Genomic DNA, 20,121 nt, shown 5'->3' with positions numbered 1-20,121 from the left:
AAAATCAACTATCCATTTTAAATGGGTTAATTTATAATATATAAATCATGCTTCAGTAAAGGTGCTTAAAAATAAAGCAGATAGGGGCGCCTGGGTGGCTCAGTGGGTTAAAGCCTCTGCCTTCAGTTCAGGTCATGATCTCAGCATCTTGGGAAGGAGCCCCGCATCCGGCTCTCTGCTCAGCGGGGGAGACTGCTTCCCCCTGCCTCTCTACCTGCCTCTCTGCCTACTTGTGATCTCTCTGTCAAATAAATAAATAAAATCTTAAAAAAAATAAATAAGGCAGATGTGGTAAAAATGGCAATCATGTGCTAGTCTTTCAACTCTTCTATAGTTTTTTTTTTTTTTTAAGATTTTATTTATTTGACAGAGATCACAAGCAGGCAGAGAGGCAGGCAGAGAGAGAGGAAGGGAAGCAGGCTCCCCGCTGAGCAGAGAGCCCGATGTGGGGCTCGATTCCAGGACCCCGGGATCACGACCTGAGCCGAAGACAGAGGCTTTAACCCACTGAGCCACCCAGGTGCCCCTCTTCTATAGTTTTTAAATACTTCAAAATAAAAACTTGGGAGATAGGGGCACCTGGGAGGCTCAGTCGTTAAGCGTCTGCCTTCGGCTCAGGTCATGATCCCGGGGTCCTGGGATCGAGCCCTGCATCCGGCTCCCTGCTTCATGGGAAGCCTGCTTCTCCCTCCCACACCCCCTGCTTGTGTTCCCTCTCTCGCTGTCTCTCTCTTCCTCAAATAAATAAAATCTTAAAAAAAAAAAAAAGTTGGTGGGATCCATCAGAATGAACTCTGCAAAACACTCTCCCACCCCCAAATTTAGTGTCTGTAACTGCAGATTATTACCTAAAGGAGGTAGAGGATATGAGTAACATGACTGTGAAAGATTGAGGATTAAATAAAGGAAGAGCACGGCACTCTGGAATCTAGGGCCAATTTTTATCCAAGGATTTGATTAACAATTCTTCTCAATTTAGGTGTTATTTTTTCCTAATTGCACAAGCAATGCATATTTATTGTAGAAAATTTAGGAATTACAGTGAAAAGGAACGATTAAGAATTAAAAGTGCAAAAAAAGAAAATAAAAACCAACCGAGAATAGCCAAAGATAACCATTAATAATCTGTTGTTCATCCTTCAGGTAAAACAGTTCCATTTCAGCAAAGGAAAGCTATCTGTATATAACATCATCACAACTTGATCAATCAGCATGTTGAAATTTTATATCATATCCCAACAATCCCATAAATCATAGTAAGAATGAAAGGGCAAAATAAAGTTTAGATGTAAATCCAATGCTTCCCTTTCAGCTTCCAATTAAAAAATGCATGCACTAGCCTCAGGTCTCCCCCCAAAACCCTCCTAAAATACATGTATGATGATGCTCCAGGTTGAAAGAATTTTTGCGCCTCCCAAAAGTCAGATGTTGAAACCTAACCTCCAATGTGATGGTATTAGGAGGTGGAGACTCTGGAAGTGATTAGGTCATAAGGGTAGAACCCTCATGAATAGAATTAGAAAGGTTTCCCTCCCCTTTCACTATGTGGTGTTTCAATGTGAAGTCAGCCATCTATGAACCAGGATCAGGCCCTCACTAGACACCAAATCTGCTGGCACCGTCATCTGGGACTTCCCAGCCTCTAGAGCCTCCGAGAAATAAATTTCTGCTGTTTATAAACCAGTCTATGACAAAAGAAGACAAATGGCGGGGGGGGGGGGGGGGGTCATAAACTCACAAGAATAAAGTGATCAAGTGAGGAAGCAACATTTGGGGACCTGGAAGGTAGACAGACAAGTAAGTGGTAAATGACTAAGCCAACCTGAGAAAGCTGAATTCCTCCTCAGCCAGCAGTGGGGAAAAGGAGAGAAGCAACCTGACTGAAAATAAGGATTCCCAAAATTTCAGGAATTAACAGCAGTGGGTACCCTACAAGTGAAGGTGAAGATCCAGATAAAAAAAGAGAGATGTATTTGCCTAAACCCAAATGTTAGAACTGTCTAAACACTGCATATGAAGGCTGGTGAATGCCTCACCCTGGAGGAAACGGGTGGGGCTTTTTAAAGCTCTCACTAGACAAAAACTACAGTCGGGTCCACAGCCTCCAATCCACTTTCTGTGTCCTACTTTTAAATAGGAGTAGACAGCCAAAAACAACCAAATACTTAAGGTAAAGTACCGAATATGAAAGAAAAGGACTATAGCAAGAAATGGAAACTTGAAGAAAACAACACTGAGATCTCCCAGAAAGCAGAGCAAAAAAAAATTGTCAAAAGCTGAAAAGAGAAAAAGACAGAGGACCAGACCAGAAGGTCCAATACTTAAAAAACAGGAGATCTAAGAAAAGAGAACACAGACAATGAAGGGGAGGCAATCAAAGGATTAATTCAAGAAATCTCCCAAGAACAAGAGGTCAATTTCCAGATGGAAAGGGTTCCCCAAAGCTAAGCACAAGGTAAGAAAATACATGCTGAGATGTGTCACCATCAAACTTAGAATATCAAGGACACAGCAAAGTTACCAAAAGCTTCCAGAGAAGGAAAAGACGGGATTCATACAGAACAAAGAATCAGAACATTTCTACTGAGAAACAAAAGACTAAGGAGCAGTGCCTTCAAAATTCCAAGAAAAATATTTCCAACTTAAAATTGATATCTAACCAAAACTGGGATATCAATGAAGCAACAGAGTAAAATATAGTTTCAGAAAGAAAAGTCTCAAGTTTTATCTCCTCTGCACTCTCAGGAAGTTTAAAAAAATGGGGTCCAGGAAACAAGGTTTCCAACAAAGGGTGGGGAGTAGGAGAAGTGTGAAAGAAATCCCCAGGGTCCCTGGGTGGTAAGAGCTGTGCAGCACACCCAGAGCCCAACCAGTCCAGATCAGAGGAAGTCAAATGCTCTGCAAGGAACTTCTTCAAAAAGGTAAAATTGATATGACACTGTCTGAACTTACCAAGAAGGGATTCACAGTTGGTAAGGGCTTTGAGGGTAACTTAGGGAAAAAATAACTAAAAGACTGAGCAAACCAAGAGTTAACATAATTACTGCCCTTGGGGCAGCAAAAGATTGTACAGAAAAGGAAAATTAATCTAAATGTACTAATAGCTCAAGTGTCAATAAGCATTTAAACAGTTAAACAATATAAACACTAAAAACTGACTTAAACAAGTTACAAATGATTAAAGTAGGAGAATGGGAGATAGGGTGAGTTAAACCAACAACTTCCATGTGCCAGGCACAGCTCTAAATCTTTACACACATTAATTTATCTAATCATCAGATAAAAACAGATATTGTCCTTATATATGAGAAAACCAATGCACACAGAGGGTAATAATTTGCCAAAGTGCATACAAATAGTAAGAAGCAGAAGAGTTTTGAACTTTTTTGCTCTTCACCACCAGCTGGCTATCAAAGAAAGAAATCCTCATCTCCCAGTAGGGAATCAACAGGTAATGGTTAAAACTGGGGTGGGGGTGGGGGTAATAAATCAGCAGAGAAACAAAACCTCAAAATCAGCTGGAAGAATTGAAAAAGACCAATTTTGGGGAATGAAAGAAGGAAAAAGGGGTCTAGAATCCCTGTTCTTAATCCCTGCAGAACTACCTTACATAGAAACTATGTGTATTTATAACCTAGATAAAATGAAAATCAAATTATAAAAAGAAAATGTACTTGCCCTCAAAAATACCTTTTAAGTAAACCTTAAAACTTTTATTCAACCCTAGAAAACTGGACATAAATACCAATACAACAAAGGAAAAAAGTGCAAAAATAAGCCCACATATATATAAGCATTTAATACATGATAAAGATAGCATTTCAAATCTTGGGAGGGACATGAATTTCTCAAAAATGGGAAAAATGAATCATCTGAAAAACCTGTTAGATACCGACCTCCCACCACACTGCCAAATGTATTTCAACTATATAAAAGGTTCACATGAAATTTTGCAATGATAAAGAAAACAGATGTAAATAATAATTATGTAACAATTATGTGGGGAAAAGACTTCTAAGCATGAAACCAAAAGCAGAAATCAAAAAAGACTGCTGGTTTCAACTTCGTAAAAATTCACAAAGTGAAAAAATGTTATAAACCAAGTTAAAAGACAAACTAGAGGAAAGGCAAGTATTTAAAGACGCTCATTTCCTTAATATGCAAACAACTCAAATCAATGAGAGAACAAACTAGAGGAAAGGCAAGTATTTATTTTTTTTTTTTTAAAGATTTTTTTTATTTATTTGACAGAGAGAGAGATCACAAGTAGGCAGAGAGGCAGGCAGAGAGAGAGGAGGAAGCAGGCTCCCTGCGGAGCAGAGAACCCGATGCGGGGCTCGATCCCAGGACCCTGAGATCATGACCTGAGCCAAAGGCAGCGGCTTAATCCACTGAGCCACCCAGGCGCCCCGAAAGGCAAGTATTTAAAGACGCTCATTTCCTTAATATGCAAACAACTCAAATCAATGAGAGAAAGAATAACAATCCAATTGAGGTAGACAGGAAAACACTAGAAAGTCATAAAAAAGTACAAAACGCCTCAATAAAGCTGGGGAAGATTACAAATAGTCAATAAAGATATGGGAAGATGTCCTACCTCATTCATAATTAAAGCAATATAAATTAAAATGAATACTTTTAACCTACCAAACCAGCATCAATGTAAGGACAAAGATCATTCTTGGGCTGATAAAAGGGTGTGGCAAAACAAGCACTCTTGTACACTAATAGTAAAAATAAATTTGTTACACTATTTTTGAAGTGAATTTGATATTACCTATCAAAATTTTAATTGCCCATATACCCAACCCCAGCAATTCCACTTCTAGAACTGTACCTACAAGTATATAAACATACCTGTACCACAGCAGCTTTATAAAAGCAAATACTTGGAAACTAGCTGTCCATCAACAAGGATATATTTAAATAAATTATAGTCAGCCACGATGAAATAAATACCACGCACCCATTAAAAGAAGTGATGTCCACAGCATACTGTGAAGTTAAACTAATCTGAGAACAGTACATATAGTATGACTCCGTTTGCATGTGTGTGCATATGGGGGAGGAGATGAGACTCCTCTCCTATACCAGTGATAGTACCGATCATGCTCTCCCAGTTAGAAAATCTGCATCTACAGATCATACTCTCCTGGTTAGAAAGACTCTTGGCAACTGAAATAGATGATTGATCTGAAATGATCTGGCCTAAAGTCCATACTTGACAATGTATCAAAGTTTGTTTTAAAGCACTGTGGAGAAAATTTCCCAACAAGACCTAACATTTAAAACTTAAAGACATCTATCAAGAACTACTTTCACTGATTTTTAACTATCTATACAGAAGACAGTTCTTTTTCAGGAAAAAAAAAAAACCTGTAGGAGGAAGGATTTAAATCTGTATGTAGAACAGAAAGAAGTATAGCAATAACTTCTCATTAGCATACATATGGACTCTGTGACCACTCTGATCAAATACAGGCACGAGGTGTCTCTGAAAAAAAACAGTAATGGCCACCTCTGGAGAATAAGTTGAGAGAGGGAAAACACAGGGATTAACATACTATCTAAACTTTTCACCAGAAACCTGTATTAGTTTTATAAATATGTAACAAAATAAAATTTTGACAAGTAAAAAAATAGAAAACTGAAAAAAATGCACAAAACATAACTCACACATATCAATTTTTTAAATGCCGAAGATATCAAGAAGCAAGGACATTTACAGGTGTTAAAACTATGTAGAACAACATCTAGAAAGGTACACAGGAAACTGACAGTAGGTACCATCTCTCACAAAGAGATATAAAACCTAGAATTAAAAAAATAAACCGATCTTTCACTGAGAAAACTTCAGTACTGTTTGAATAATTATGTTGCTCATAATGATGATTATTTTTTAATGGATGTAGAAGATTCAGCAATAAAATAGTACAATGAATTTTCATTAACTGACCCCTACTACAATGCAGCTAAACCTCAAAAACAGCATGCTCAGGAAAAGCCAGCCACAAAGGCTACATGCTGCACGTTTACAGTTACATGCAATATCCAGAAAATGCAAATTCAGGAGAGACAGACAGCAGAATGGTGGTTGCCTGGTTGCGGGGGAGGGAACTGACCACAAACTGGCATAAACCTTACTGGAGGGGTGCCTGGTGGCATAAACCTTACTGGAGGGGTGCCTGGTGGCTCAATCGGTTAAGGGAACAACTCTTGATTTCTGCTCAGGTCAGGATCTCAGAGTTGTGAAATCGAGCCCCACCTCGGCCTCCGCACTGGGAGTGGAGCCTACTGAAGATTCTCACTCTCCCTCCACACTCCCCACTTCCCTCCTGGCCTCTAGCATGCTCCCCATCAAAAAACAAACAAACAATAAAAGTAAAATACTGTTCTTCCAGTGAGAAAAAAAGATTGGAAAAAACAAACAAACAAACAAGACAAGGGTGCTTGGGTCCCTCAGTTGTTAAGTGTCTGCCTTTGGCTCAGGTCATGATCCTAGGGTCCTGAGATAGAGCCCAACATCCAGCTCCCGGTTCTCACGTCCCCTGTTTGTGTTCCCTCTCTCACTCACTCTCTCTCTTTCTTTCTCTGTCAATTAATTAATTAATTATTAAAGGAGCAAAAAATTAATGACTGTGAAATCAGGATGATGGGTACACAGGGTTCATTATACTTTTTCTTCTTTTTTTTAAAGATTTATTTATTTATTCGACAGAGATCCACAAGTAGGCAGAGAGGCAGGCAGAGAGAGATAGAGAGAGAGAGAGAGAGAGGAGGAAGCAAGCTCCCTGCTGAGCAGAGAATCCGATGTGGGGCTCATCCCAGGACCCTGGGAACATGACCTGAGCTGAAGCCAGAGGCTTTAACCCACTGAGCCATCCAGGCACCCCTCATTATACTTTTTCTTTTTCAAAATAAAAATATAAGCCTATTAATAAAATAGCCAATGCACACACATAATACTTAAGATTTCACTAAGCAATCCAAGAAATGCAAACTAAAACATGTAATGCCTTTTATCTATAAGATAAGTCTACACAGCAAAAATTAAAAATTATCATTCCCAGAAAGCAAGCTTTCTAATGCCTAACTGTTCAGATTATTAATTGTTACATACTTCATGAAGGCAGTCTGTCAATGTCCAAAAACCTTCAAAAGGGCCTATCTTTGACCTGCCAATTCCACTTCTAAGAATTTCTCCAAAATAAATATATAAGCTATACATCATAATTTCTTAAAACATTAATAGAGAAGAAAATAATTAGGCAAGCAGACACACGTTTGTAATAGTGAAAAACAACAACAACAATATCAATAAATGGCTTCTTAACTAAGTTACAAAATAAATAATGGAATACTAGCAGCCATGAAAAACAGACATAGCAAAATATCTACACTCTGTGAAAAAGCAGGCTGTAAGGTATTACATATTATATTTTAACTTAAAATATACATCATACATATATATATTGATATACCCATTTATGTGAACACAAACTGATAGCTGAGTAGTATTACAAGTGATTTTATTTCTTTATTGTCCTTCCTCAACATTTCTGAAATTTGCTGGTTTTCTGTATTCAGTATTACTACTTTAACAGTCAGGAAAAAAAATTTCCTTTCCAAAAAAGCTCACTTCCTGACCAAAAAAAGTGGACAAAGGGCATGTTGAGCCAATTCATAAAAGAAATACAAATGCACATTTAAGACATAAAAGTACTCATTAGAAATGACAAAATATTAATTAAAACAAGTCACATTTTTTAAACTACAAAACTGAAAAAAAAATTATTTTGACTGTCATATGCTGCATTGATGAGGTATTAAAGGAAGAGTTACTCACACAGTAGTGGTGGAAATACAAATTAGTCTGACCTTTACGAGAGAGACAATTTGGCAATTAAATATTAAGAGCATTAAAAGCCATGTTTATCTTTAGCCCAGCAATCTAATTCTAGGGGAAAATTCTAAGGAAATAATTAGGGATACAAGCAAAGATTTACCTACAGGGATATTCTGAGTTTATAGTGATAAAAAATTAAAAACAACACTGATATCCAACAAAAAAGGTTTATTAAATTATTCTATATCCATGTAACAGAATACTATGTAGCCTTTAAAAGTGTAGAATCGTATTAAAAATATAATAGTCATATTTTAAGTGAAAGCAGATTATAAATAGTGTGTGTAGTAGTTGAAGAGTATCCGCCAAAATTCACATACCCCAAAAAGTGGTCTTATTTGGAAATAGTCTTTGCAGATGCAATTAGTTCAGAAGATGTCAGATTAGGCTGGGCCAGAAATCCAACGGACTGGTGTCCTCTTGGGGAGACATATGCACAAGGAAGAAGGCCATGTGACTACTGAGGCAGAGATTGGAGAAAAGAGCTACAAGCCTTGGAACCCCAAGAAATGCCACTGGAAGCTAAGAAGAGGTAAGGGAAGGTTCTTCTCTAGAAACCATCGGAGGGAGCACAGCCCCACTGATGGCCTGACTTCAACTTCTAGCCTCCAGAACTGTAAGAGAACAACTTTTTGTTCTAAACCAACCAGTTTCTGATAATTTGTGATGGCAGCCCTAGCAACCCACATGGTGTATCAAACACAACAATGAGGAGCACAGCCTCTAGTCCCAAACGGCTTACATCTGAATCCTATTTCTACCAATTACCCATGTAATCTTAGGCAAGTTATTTAACCTTACTGAGCCTCTTTTCCTTTTCTGTAAAATGAGGATAAGAGTATTTATTTCCTAAAATGATTGTGAACATTAAATTACAGAGTAAACAATCACTTGAAACAGTACCTAGAATACAGCAAATACTCCACTTTCATAAAGCAAACAGGTACACATATTACAGTATGTATTACAAAAATACAGATGAAAAGATTAAAATTATTTATCTCCGGCTCCTGTGAGTGTGGCTTATTTTTGTTTTCTTTTTGCTGACTGGCACTTTCTAGCTTATCTACAAGGATTTATGTCACAATAAAACTTTGTATCATTATAAAATAGTTTTCATTTTTAAATTTAAAAAAATTTAAAGCCAGCTGGTTCCCAGTTGTATGCAAAACCCCATCCCTCAGCCAGTGATTTCTATTCTCCCAAAGCCTATTATCAAAGTATTTAAAAAAAAATTAAAAAGCAAAATTTACTTTAGAAAATGAAAGCTGGGGTGCCTGGGTGGCTCAGTCAGTTAAGCTTCTGCCTTCAGCTCAGGTCATGATCCCAGGGCCCTGGGATGGAGCCCCACATCAGGCTCCCTGCTCAGCGGGGAGTTTGCTTCTCCCTCTCTCTCTGCCTGCTGCTCCCTACCCTCTTTCTCCATCAAATAAATAAAATCTTAAAAAAGAAAAGCTGACCAGAAAGTACCTTATAGGCACACTGTATCAGTCAATCAATTGAGTAGTATGCTCTTGCTCCACGATAGGCTGTGAATCACTGACCTCAAGCACAATAATACAAGTGTGAACCCCTGGAAACACTCACAGAGCCATAAGCTCATATACATAAGAAAACACAACTGTTCTTTTTTTTTTTTTTTTAAAGACTTTTTATCTGTTTATTTGACAGAGAAAAAGAGCACAAGCAGGGAAGTGGCAGGCAGAAGGGCAGGGAGAAGCAGGCTTCCGGCTGAGCAGGGAGCCCGATGCGGGGCTCAATCCCAGGACCCCAGGATCATTACCTGAGCAGAAGGCAGATGCTTAACTGGCTGAGCCACCAGGCACACAACTGTTAATTGTTTAAAGTGAGTCTTTTAAAATCTAGTACATAGTAAATGCAGAGGGGCTAAGTTCCATATTTGGAATAAACTGCTCTCCTCCCAAGATATATATTAACTTTGACAAATTAGAAAACCACTCACAAAATCAATTACCCTTACAAGTTAAAAGTGTTTTAGTTTCATCTGCACAAGGTGAATTAATAATAAGAGTTAAACCTTTTCCGTGAGTTTCAGTCATGTTTGGGGTCCCTAAAAAGTTTAACTCATAAAATATGTGGTCCCTGACAATATCTCACAAGCAAATTCAGATAAATTCACTAAACACATTTTGCTCTTAACACAGCAAAACAAAGTTTAAATAATTACATGTAATTAATGGATGAGAGTCTGTTGCTCAATACAGTGAAGGAATTCTACTGTATTTGAAGAGATCAAATCTACCACTGCACTTTTAGAAAACTACATACCTATTTGATGATCCTATCCAAGTACAAGGGCTGTGGTATCCACTATCCCAGATAGGAAGAATGATTATTCAAATTACAACACCATTAAAAAATATACACGCAAGCGCACAAAGAAAATTCTTTAAGTATATGTGCATATACATATGCATGCAAAATTCTAAAGGTATGAAAATTTTCTAAAAGGTACAGAAGAAATACCTCCCAGCTCAGCCTGGAGTTGGCTTCTCCTGCTCCCTCTGTCCCTCCCCTAACTGTGCATGTATTCTCTCTCACTCTCTGTCTCAAATAAATAAAATCTTAAAAAAAAAAAAAAAAAAAGTTAGAGGCAGATAAATCAGAACCAATCTTTAGAGGGTCCTGAATGTCAAACTAAACTCTATTCTTTATCTGGTATGCAACAAGGGCATTGTTAAAGGTTTTTAAGAAAACAATGGCCCAGATCAAAGCTGTGATTTAGAAAGATTAATCTGGTGGTAAGTCCACAAAATGGGTTGGAAGGGAGACAGCCCCTTGTAGAAAGCCAATTTAGAGAGTATTCCTGTTAAGGTGGTATCAAGGGGAATGGAGAAGAGCTACGAAGTACACTGTTGAGTGGAAACGAACAGGTTTTGGCAAATGATTTGAGGTGTCCAGGAACAAGAGAGCACTGGACAGAATTCAGTTCAAGCCTAATGTCTAGGAGACTAATGGAGCTATTAAAAGAAAAGAGAAAAGTCAGAAAGAAAAGCTGGCTGGTAGGATGAGGAAAAGGATAGACTGACCTTTTAAAAACATAATTAGTTCTGGGTGCCAATAAAACATCCATAATATTTTCCCCCATCAGAAAACCTTGCACAGGGGAGCCTGGGTGGCTCAGTGTGTTAAAGCCTCTGCCTTCGGCTCAGGTCATGATCCCAGGGTCCTGGGATCGAGCCCCACATCGGGATCTTTGCTTGGCAGGGAGCCTGCTTCCCCCTCTCTCTCTGCCTGCCTCTCTGACTACTTGTGATCACTGTCTATCAAATAAATAAATAAAATCTTTAAAAAAAAAGAAAGAAAGAAAACCTTGCACACTTTTCTGGTCTAATTTTTACATTTAGCCAAAGACAGTATTTAATACAAGTAAAGGAAATAATGCAGAGTCAATGAGAATCCAGTTCCAGAGCATCTGACATGATCAAAATTAAGCTACACAGGATTAAGCTGGACTCCTACCTCACACCCTATACAAAAATTAACTCAAAATGAGTCAGTGACCTAAATATAAGAAGTGAAACTATAAAACTCTCAGAAGAAAACACAGAAGAATCTTCACAACCTTGGATTAGCAATGAATTATTAGATATAATGCAAAAAGCACAAGCAACAACAAAAAATTAGATAAACTGGACCACATCAAAATAAAACTGTGCACTGAAGGAAATCATCAAGAAAAATGAAAAGATAATCTACAGAATGGGAGGTAATATTTGCAAATCACATATCTGATAAGGATCTAGTATCCAAATATATAAAGAACTCTTACAACGGAACCAAAAAAAAGGACAAACAATCCAAAAAAAAAAAAAAAAAAAAAAGCAAAGGACTTGAATAAACACTTCTCCAAGAAAGTATACAAATGCCTAAAAAGCTTATTAAAGACATTCAATATCATTAGTAATTAGAGAAATATAAATAAAAATCATAATGAGGTACCACTTCAGAGCTGTAAGAATGGCTATAATTTTTAAAAAGGAAAATAACAATGGTTGGCAAGGGAAAGAGAAATTGGGACAGACCTTTGTTCATTGTTAGGAGGAATATCAAATAATTCAACCACTGTGGAAAATAGTTTGATGGTGCCTGAAAAAGTTAAAAATAGAATTACCGTACAATCTAGCAACTCAACTCCTAGGTATATAACCAAAAGAAGTAAAAACAGGTACTCACATACATGGACATGCATTTTCATAGCAGCACTATTCACAATAGCCAGAAGTTGGAAATGGGTTGGCTATCTATCAATAGATGAATGGGTAAATTGTGGTATGAACATACACTGAAATAGTATTTAGCCATAAAAAAGGACTGAAGTACTGATACATGCTATACAACATGGATGAACCTTGAAAAACACTAGACACAAAAGGACTAATACTGTATGACTCCCTTCATATGAAATATCCAGAATAGGAACATGCATATGGAAGAATTCAGACTGGTGGCTGTCAGGGCAAGGGGGAGAAAACGGACCTGGGTGGTTGCCAGGCCTTGGGTTTCCAAGGAATGATGAGCAACTGCTTTAACAGGTGTAGGGTTTCCTTTTGGGGTGATGAAAATGTTTCACTAGACATAGGGGGCAGCTACCACACTGTGAATACATTAAATGCCACTGAACTGTTTACTTCATCATGTTTTCATTTTATGTTTCATTGATTTCATCTCAATTTTTAAAAAACCAACAATATTCCAAACAAAAAGTAAAAACAAGCTCTCCATCTTGTCATTCCTGATTCCATCTGCACATTCTAGCCAAGCCAGGATGCTAGATGGCTCTGTTCCACTTGCTCTTTCCTGGTTTCACTCAGGAAACATCCTCTACCTACAATACACTGCCTTTCCATCAATTCAAATCCCCTAATTATTTCAAAACTTCTAAGAACACAACTTGCCCATAGCAGTCATTCAATCTTCATGAATCACTGGTTCTATTTGATTCAGTCCATTCCTACTTGTTCTGAAATTTTATTCAGTTAATTTAGTATAGCTAAATGAATGTTTCCTCATTACCCCAAAACTTTTCTCTGATCATTTCAGACACGTTCTTCTCCTCTTAGAGCACAAACTGTAATAGTGGCTGTCTTCTTTTTGCATTACACTGTCTGCTAAGGCTCTAGCCAAAATACATTGATTTAAATACTGTCTGGTTGGTAGTTTTTGCTGTTATGTGCTACACAAACTTTCTGTGGAAGGAGTAGGAAGATAAGAGATGGCAAAGAGGGCGCCTGGGTAGCTCAGTGGGCTAAAGCCTCTGCCTTCCGCTCAGGTCATGATCCCAGGGTTCTGGGATCGAGCCCCACATCGGGCTCTCTGCTCAGCAGGGAGCCTGCTTCCTCCTCTCTCTCTCTGCCTGCCTCTCTGCCTACTTGTAATCTCTTGTCTGTCAAATAAATAAATAAATCTTAAAAAAAAAAAAAAAAGAGATGGCGAAGAAACCACCTCCATCCATCCTCGTTATAACTGAGACAAGTCCCCCCAGCAACACTGTTTGTAAAGACCTCCTGTAGCACAACAATGTACTTTTTACTGCATTCCTTTTAAAACTAAAATGAATCTAGATACTTTATTTGTAAACTTTTTTATATTATACCCAGAGTCTCAACTTGTATGTGCCACTCAAAAAGTTAAGAACAAGGTGGAAAAGAAGAACTCCAAACCAAGAACCCTCAACCTTTTTAAAAATGTCACAGAGCATGGGACACCAGGGTGGCCCAGTGGGTTGAGCAGCCCTGTGCTCAGCAGGGAGTCTACTTGAGATTCTCTCTCTTTCCCTCCTTGGCCTCTCCCCCATGCTCTCCCTCTCCTTCTCCATCTTCCCCTCTCCCACTCTTGCCCTCTAAATCAATCAAACATTTTTTTAATAGAGAGTGCAAAACACTGTCATTAAGTGTTATGCAATCCTTCCCTACCCTCCTCCCAGAACTGCTGCTTGGCACACATTATATTCCAGAAACCCCATATTAATATCGTGGTTTATCTGTTATAAAGGGACTTGTCTCAGACTCGTGCATATAAACCAGAGATTGGATCAGAAACTGACATATCATGCAGGTGACAAGAAATGGTAAGATTAGGCTGTAGAGGTACCATGAAATAAGAGATACAACTGATTTTCACATCCAGATTCTGATTTTGCTTCACTGTGTCAAATATACCTTTATTTTATCTAGTCCGGTGCTTCTGACAATCTTGACAAAGTCAACAGGACATGACTGTATAAAAATGTTTTTCCAGAAACTTTTCTAGAAAACATCTGTTCCACCCACAATGGGCACATGTAATGTTCCAAAAAATACACACTACTTCCTGAAGACACCTACAGGTAACTAGTATGCTGCAACACCACAACTGCAAAGCACCAGCCAAATGAACAGTCAACACTGGTATATGCTAGTCAAAATTATTGTATTTATACCTGTACCAAAAATAAGGCCAGTATTAATTCCAAAGTTAACGTACTCTAAAAATCTAGAAGTATTAAAAAATAAAAATAAAATCTAGGGGCATCTGGTTGGCTCAGTTGCTAGAGCATGCAATTCTAAATCCTGAGGTCTTGAGTTCAAGCTCCATGTTGGGCATGGAGCCTACTTTAATAATCAAATCAAATCGAATCAAATCAAAATAAAATCTAAAAGTGTTATTTGCTTCTTGTCACAAGTGCTAAAGAACAACTCACTTTAAAAACATGAGACAAATGATTTTGATGGCCAGAAATGAACTTAAAATCTTATGTGACACTCAACTGTACACTTAAAATTGGTTAAAATGGTTTTCTGTTAAATTTTTTAAAAATCATATGGAAGTTCTCCTCTGAATCATGTTGGTTCTCCCTTAAAACAAAGCAATCTATTTAGCTACATTAAAGGATGAGAAACCACTAAATTGAATGTGCTTAAATTATAAATGGTTAAAAAGCTTCAGTGATTTGAATTAACAGAAACTTTCTGACCTCTTAAGGAAGGTGTTTATTAGATAGTCTTCATCTCCAAGGAGGATATATGCAATGAAAAAGTTTTAAACTATAATAAGAGAGATTTAGTTTTGACAAAATTCTAACTAGAAATGTAATAAAACACTATAATAAGGTATCACACAAATCTCTACCTTCAGGGATGCAACAATAAGCTATCTGGGAAGGATTATATGTTTTTCTTCAAGAAAAACTGGAATGAACTAGAGAACCAGTTTCGTTTCAGAACTCCAGGTTCTATACTCACAGCCCAGTAATGTCTCTGCAAGACATTCTACCTACAGAAAGTTCTAGTAATCTAAGAGTCATTTCAGTTGTCTGCAGATACTAGGTCCTTTCACCACACCATTTATTCACTTTATGTACTCACTTAGGAACTGAAAATTGACTACTTTTGTTAAGAGGCAGTTCCATCAATCTTCAGCAGCATGGCTGCCTGCCAGCTCAGGTATAAACACTTCAAAAATGCATAAACTGAAATATACTTCGTCCCAAATTAAACAAATAGAAATATCTACATAATGCACAACAAGCTAAAGACTTGAGAGAAAAATCCTTTATAGGATAGATAATTTATAAGACCAAAACATTCAATTCAGTCAGTTCTTCAACAGCTTCTTAAAAACTTGTCTGTTACTGACAACAAAAAATACTTTTGAAAACAAAAGCATAGTCTTTCCAACCCAAGTTTCATTTTAGAAAATTTATGGACTTCATTTTAAAATAATGGTTTTTAATTTACCACATTATTTTCTAACAGTTATCAAACAACTGAATGGTGGTTATTTATTAAAACCCACAGCAGGCACTTACGAAGTCACAGTAAAGTCAATCATCTCAAATTCAACAGGTTAATCACAGCAATTTGAGATTTTGCCACCTGTATTAGGACGATCTCAACAGTTTTCAAAATTGGACATTTAAATGACACTTAAAAACAATACATTTCTATATATTAACACAAATGTTTTGACAATTACACATGCATGACTGTATTTATTTTAACCAGATTTTACTAAACAAAAATTTAACAAGACAAAGTACAGCCAGGTCAAAATAGGAATCAAAATACAATACTGGAGCTAACTGCTTTCATTAGAAAGAAAAGAACAGCAAGCCTCACTCCCTTCAGTTCAAAAATAATTTTTCATTTTATAATCAAAAATAAAGATATGACTTCTATAGCCAAAAAATAAGGTAATATAGCTTAAAGCTGAATTATCACTTAATTGCCTGGATTCCCAAGCAGCTACTAACTTCTAACTGCTTTAAAACCTGAACCCATCTTTTAATGGCTCAGTGCTTTGCTTAGAAATGTATCGCACCTTGATTTATACAAAGATGCCATCTCATTAGAATACATGCTGCTCTATTAATAATTTTTTATTAAGAAATTCAAATAAAGTTTTTATAATGCAACTATAATTTTTAAGTTTTTTTTCTTATCCATACTGTGCCTCACCTTTCACAATACCTAAAAACAAATAATTTAGATGTTAAACAAACACACCTCAAACATATAAAATTCAGTACACTGGTTCTGTAGCCATAATTATACTAATAAATACTGACTCTAAAGAACTAAAAACATATAGGGGCAGGGTTTAAATGGTACGACTCACAAGGGGGTGGGGAGAAATAATGATCCTTCCTACCAAACTGGCAGCAATATGCCAAGTTTCCTATGCTGAACTAGTGTAAACAAGGAAGAAAAAGAGCTGGGGGTAGGAAGTAGGCAGGCAAGAGAACCCTCTTCAAGATACGGCTTTACTTCTAAATTTCACTAGTGTAATACCTGTTCTCAGTGTTTCCAATAACCCCTACCAAGGACTATTTAAACACCATAGGTTGGTCTGAAAACTACTGTAGGCTGTAGTCCCTCTCTTAGATAATCCCAGATATAAAAGATAGAAGTGGGGATCACAAATGCTTCTTCAATTATAAAGACTATCTCCTGCATTGAATGCCTCAAAAAGTTTTCTAAACACTGAGAAATTCAATCCTACTCTTGCTATAACAATCAAGTTTAAAAAGATAAAATAACAAAGCCTACCAATGATGCTCCAAAAAAAAAAAAAAAAAAAAAAAAATCACACATCACCTTTGGCATGACCACAGCTACAAGTAAGATGATAAGATGAGCATCATTCCAGACAGGACTAGAAGAGGAATGGGATAAAGACTAGGCTTACCGCCTCTTTTTTTCTGGCATTGCCTGAGGCATTCAGTGGACATAGAATAAAGGGGAAACTGGTTGTATAAGTGATGCCAAGAGAAACAAGATTCCACATGTCAAGGGACTGAATGCCCAAACACTGAGAGCAAAGGGCACTCATCCCCCCTGGCTTTCTGACAAAAGAAAAATGAGTTGTTTCACCTGAAATCCTTTCAAAGTCTAATGGTCTCTAGTTTATCACTCACCCTAAGTGAACTCAACCGCCCTCCTAAGAGAACAAGGAGAAGCCCTGATTATCAAAATAGCAAGTGCTACACATACAAAGCCAAGAAACACTCCTTTAGTCTAAGTGCCATGGTCTTCTGCCCCAATTCTACAAGGAGACACCACGCCAAAAAACTTGGTTTCCAGCCTAAGCCAAGTTCTCCATTTTCCCAAACATCCCAGACAACCGAGCTTTACTTCAGATAAGCCCTTCTCCATTCTGGCCTTCTGGAGTCCAGGGCTCCACGGCCCTCAGAAAGTTCCCTCCTTCAAGATAATGTCCTTTCCTTCACTTTTCCTAAGGGTTTTCCAGACCCTGCCGCAGGTCTAGTACTCCTGGTCCTCCGTTAGTGGATCCCACTCCTCCCTGGCACTACTCTTCGGAAAGTCATCTCTCTTACCATACTCACTTGTCCTCCCCCATATTTTTTTCTTTTTCCCTATTTGTCCTCGAATGGAGAAACACACACACACACACACACACACATATATATATATGTGTGTGTGTGTGTGTGTATATATATATATATATATATATATATATATATATCTCCCAGGTCCTAATTCCCTAGTCTCTCCCGTGCCCCAGGTTCTTCCATAACATCTAATTCTCTCCCAGAGTGCCCCCTCATCCCTGTCTTCCTCAACCCTAACTCCATACCCCAAGCTTTTTTTCCCACTCCCCAAATTCAGATTTCCTGTGCTGTTTACTCCTAACCAACACCGCAGTCTCTTGCTCCCAGGTCTACCCCGATGCCTCTTGCTCCCAGGTCTACCCCGATGCCTGGATACTCAAGTCTTTCCCCTCTTTCCACGTTCCTCGGCCCCCAATTCTCTGCGGAACCTCAGGAGCCCCTCCCCAGTCTCCCTTCCGCCCCTCCTGCACTCCTTGGCCCCCCATTCCCCTCGTACGTCCTCTCTAGCCTTACTCAGCCCCCATATTTCTCCCATGTCCCGGAGGCTCCCCCACACGCCCTAAACGCCCGGAGAAGGAGGTGCCCCTGAGTGCCCGCCCGGCCCGCCCTGCCGCCGCGCTCGGGTGTCCCTTCCCTTCCCCGCGGGCCCCAGTGCTGGCGCGGCGGGGCCGGCTCACCAGTTGGTCATGTCCAGGAAGAAGGCGCAGCCGGCGGGGTTGAGCTGGAAGCCGAGCAGCCGCTGGAACTCGGAGATGAGCACGTCCTTGTCGGTGGTGCCCAAGCAGCTGAACTTCTGCATCAGCTCGGGGTCCAGGTCCACGTCCATGCCCTCCATGGCTGGGGCCGAACACCCGCTTCTCCGCCTCCTCAAAACCGAGCCGCCGCCGCCGCCGCCGCGCCGCCGGGCCCGGGGACCGGGAGGGGGCCCGCTGCTAACTGGCGCCGCGACCCCGCTCCTTTGAGGTAGGCCCCGGGCCTCTCACCGCCTCATAGGGATAAACTCACTCAGCCACTCACTCACTCTCGCTCCCCCCCCTCCCACCCCCCCCAGCGCCGCCGCCTCCGCCGCCGCCGCCTCTCGCTTCTCCGCCGCCTCCGCCTCCTCCCGCGCCGCGCCCACTGCGCAAGCGCCGCCCGCCTGTGCCCCGCCCCTTCCTCTCTGGGAGCCCCTCCCTTCAGTGGCGTCACAACCCCGTGACGTCCCCCGCGTGACCTCACGGCGGTGGAGCGACGGGGCGGGGAGTGGGAAGAAGGGAAGGTACCGCCCCGTGGTTGGGGTGACTCCTCGCCTGACCTTCTCCTCGCCCCGCCCCCACACTCAAGGGGAGGAGTTAAAGCCCGGCGTCTTGGGAGAGGCTCCGGGAACTCAGTCTACGGCCACTCCACCATTTTGCAGGTAAGGAAACAAGTCTGGGAGGAGAAGAGACTAGGGCAAGGTCAAGTATCAAAGTGCACACAGGACACAATCTTCTTGGCCAGGGGTTTGCCCCTCCCCCTGGAAGGGCTTGGTTGCGTAAGTTTTAAAGAGCTGCTTTCCTGGATCGATAGTGCCGGGAATCCTTGGTTCCAGCCACCCTTCGTAGTGGTTACTACAATTTCTGTTTCCGTTATGCAACAGTAGGATCAAGTCTCTGGAAAGTAAAGGAGGCCTGGATACGAACATCAATCCCAGATCCAGACAGCAACACACGTAATCTCCCACCCATTCTGTCAAGACCAACCCTCTCAAGATAAACGATAAGTCACGAGAATTTGGCATGCCTTTTTCTGCTTTTAAAATAGAAAGAAAAATATTGCTGTGCATTATGATACACCTGCCTAGTTAAGGCCCTATTCCAAGATCAAAGAATGAGAAACGCAGTAAAGAGACCATCTTGTCTACCCCCTTGCATTCCTATTTGCCCAACACCGCTACATCCAAAAGGGCAAAAGATGAGTAAGAAATGGCCTCTCTTGGGGCGCCTGGGTGGCTCAGTGGGTTAAGCCTCTGCCTTTGGCTCGGGTCGTGATCCCAGAGTCCTGGAATCGAGCCCCGCATCAGGCTCTTCACTCAGCGGGGAGCCTGTTTCCTCCTCTCTCTCTGCCTGCTTCTCTGCCTACTTGAGATTTCTGTCTGTCAAATAAATAAATAAAATCTTAAAAAAAAAAATGGCCTCTCTCCATTTCTCTCACTCCAAAAAGTGAGATCGTAAAGTGAGATCCAAAAAGCTTTGATGTCTTGTCCAAAAATTTAGAACAGTAAAACTAAAACCCACCTTTCAGATCCCTAATGGGCTTTGTTTTGCATAACAATTTCAACAGGAGACAGCACTAGAATACTGTCCGGGTTGCAAGGAGGTTTTAGAAAGAGAAAGCATTTTGC

At 39.7% G+C, this 20,121-nt stretch overlaps 1 protein-coding gene across 2 annotated transcripts in view; it reads right to left on the bottom strand.

The window, feature by feature from the left end:
* Positions 1-18,842, bottom strand: part of ILRUN (inflammation and lipid regulator with UBA-like and NBR1-like domains) — a 91,436-nt gene extending 72,594 nt beyond the window's left edge. The window contains exon 1 of one of the 2 annotated variants that reach the window (XM_046005052.1): positions 18,437-18,842. In XM_046005052.1, coding sequence (XP_045861008.1) covers positions 18,437-18,594 — 158 coding nt within the window. In that variant the 5' untranslated portion in view covers positions 18,595-18,842. The remainder of the gene's footprint in view (positions 1-18,436) is intronic. The other variant, XM_046005051.1, reaches the window with a different exon arrangement.
* Positions 18,843-20,121: the final 1,279 nt, after the last annotated feature.

Source organism: Meles meles, chromosome 5, assembly GCF_922984935.1.
Source record: "Meles meles chromosome 5, mMelMel3.1 paternal haplotype, whole genome shotgun sequence".
NCBI lineage: Eukaryota > Metazoa > Chordata > Mammalia > Carnivora > Mustelidae > Meles > Meles meles.
This window is presented reverse-complemented; position numbering and strand designations above follow the sequence as displayed.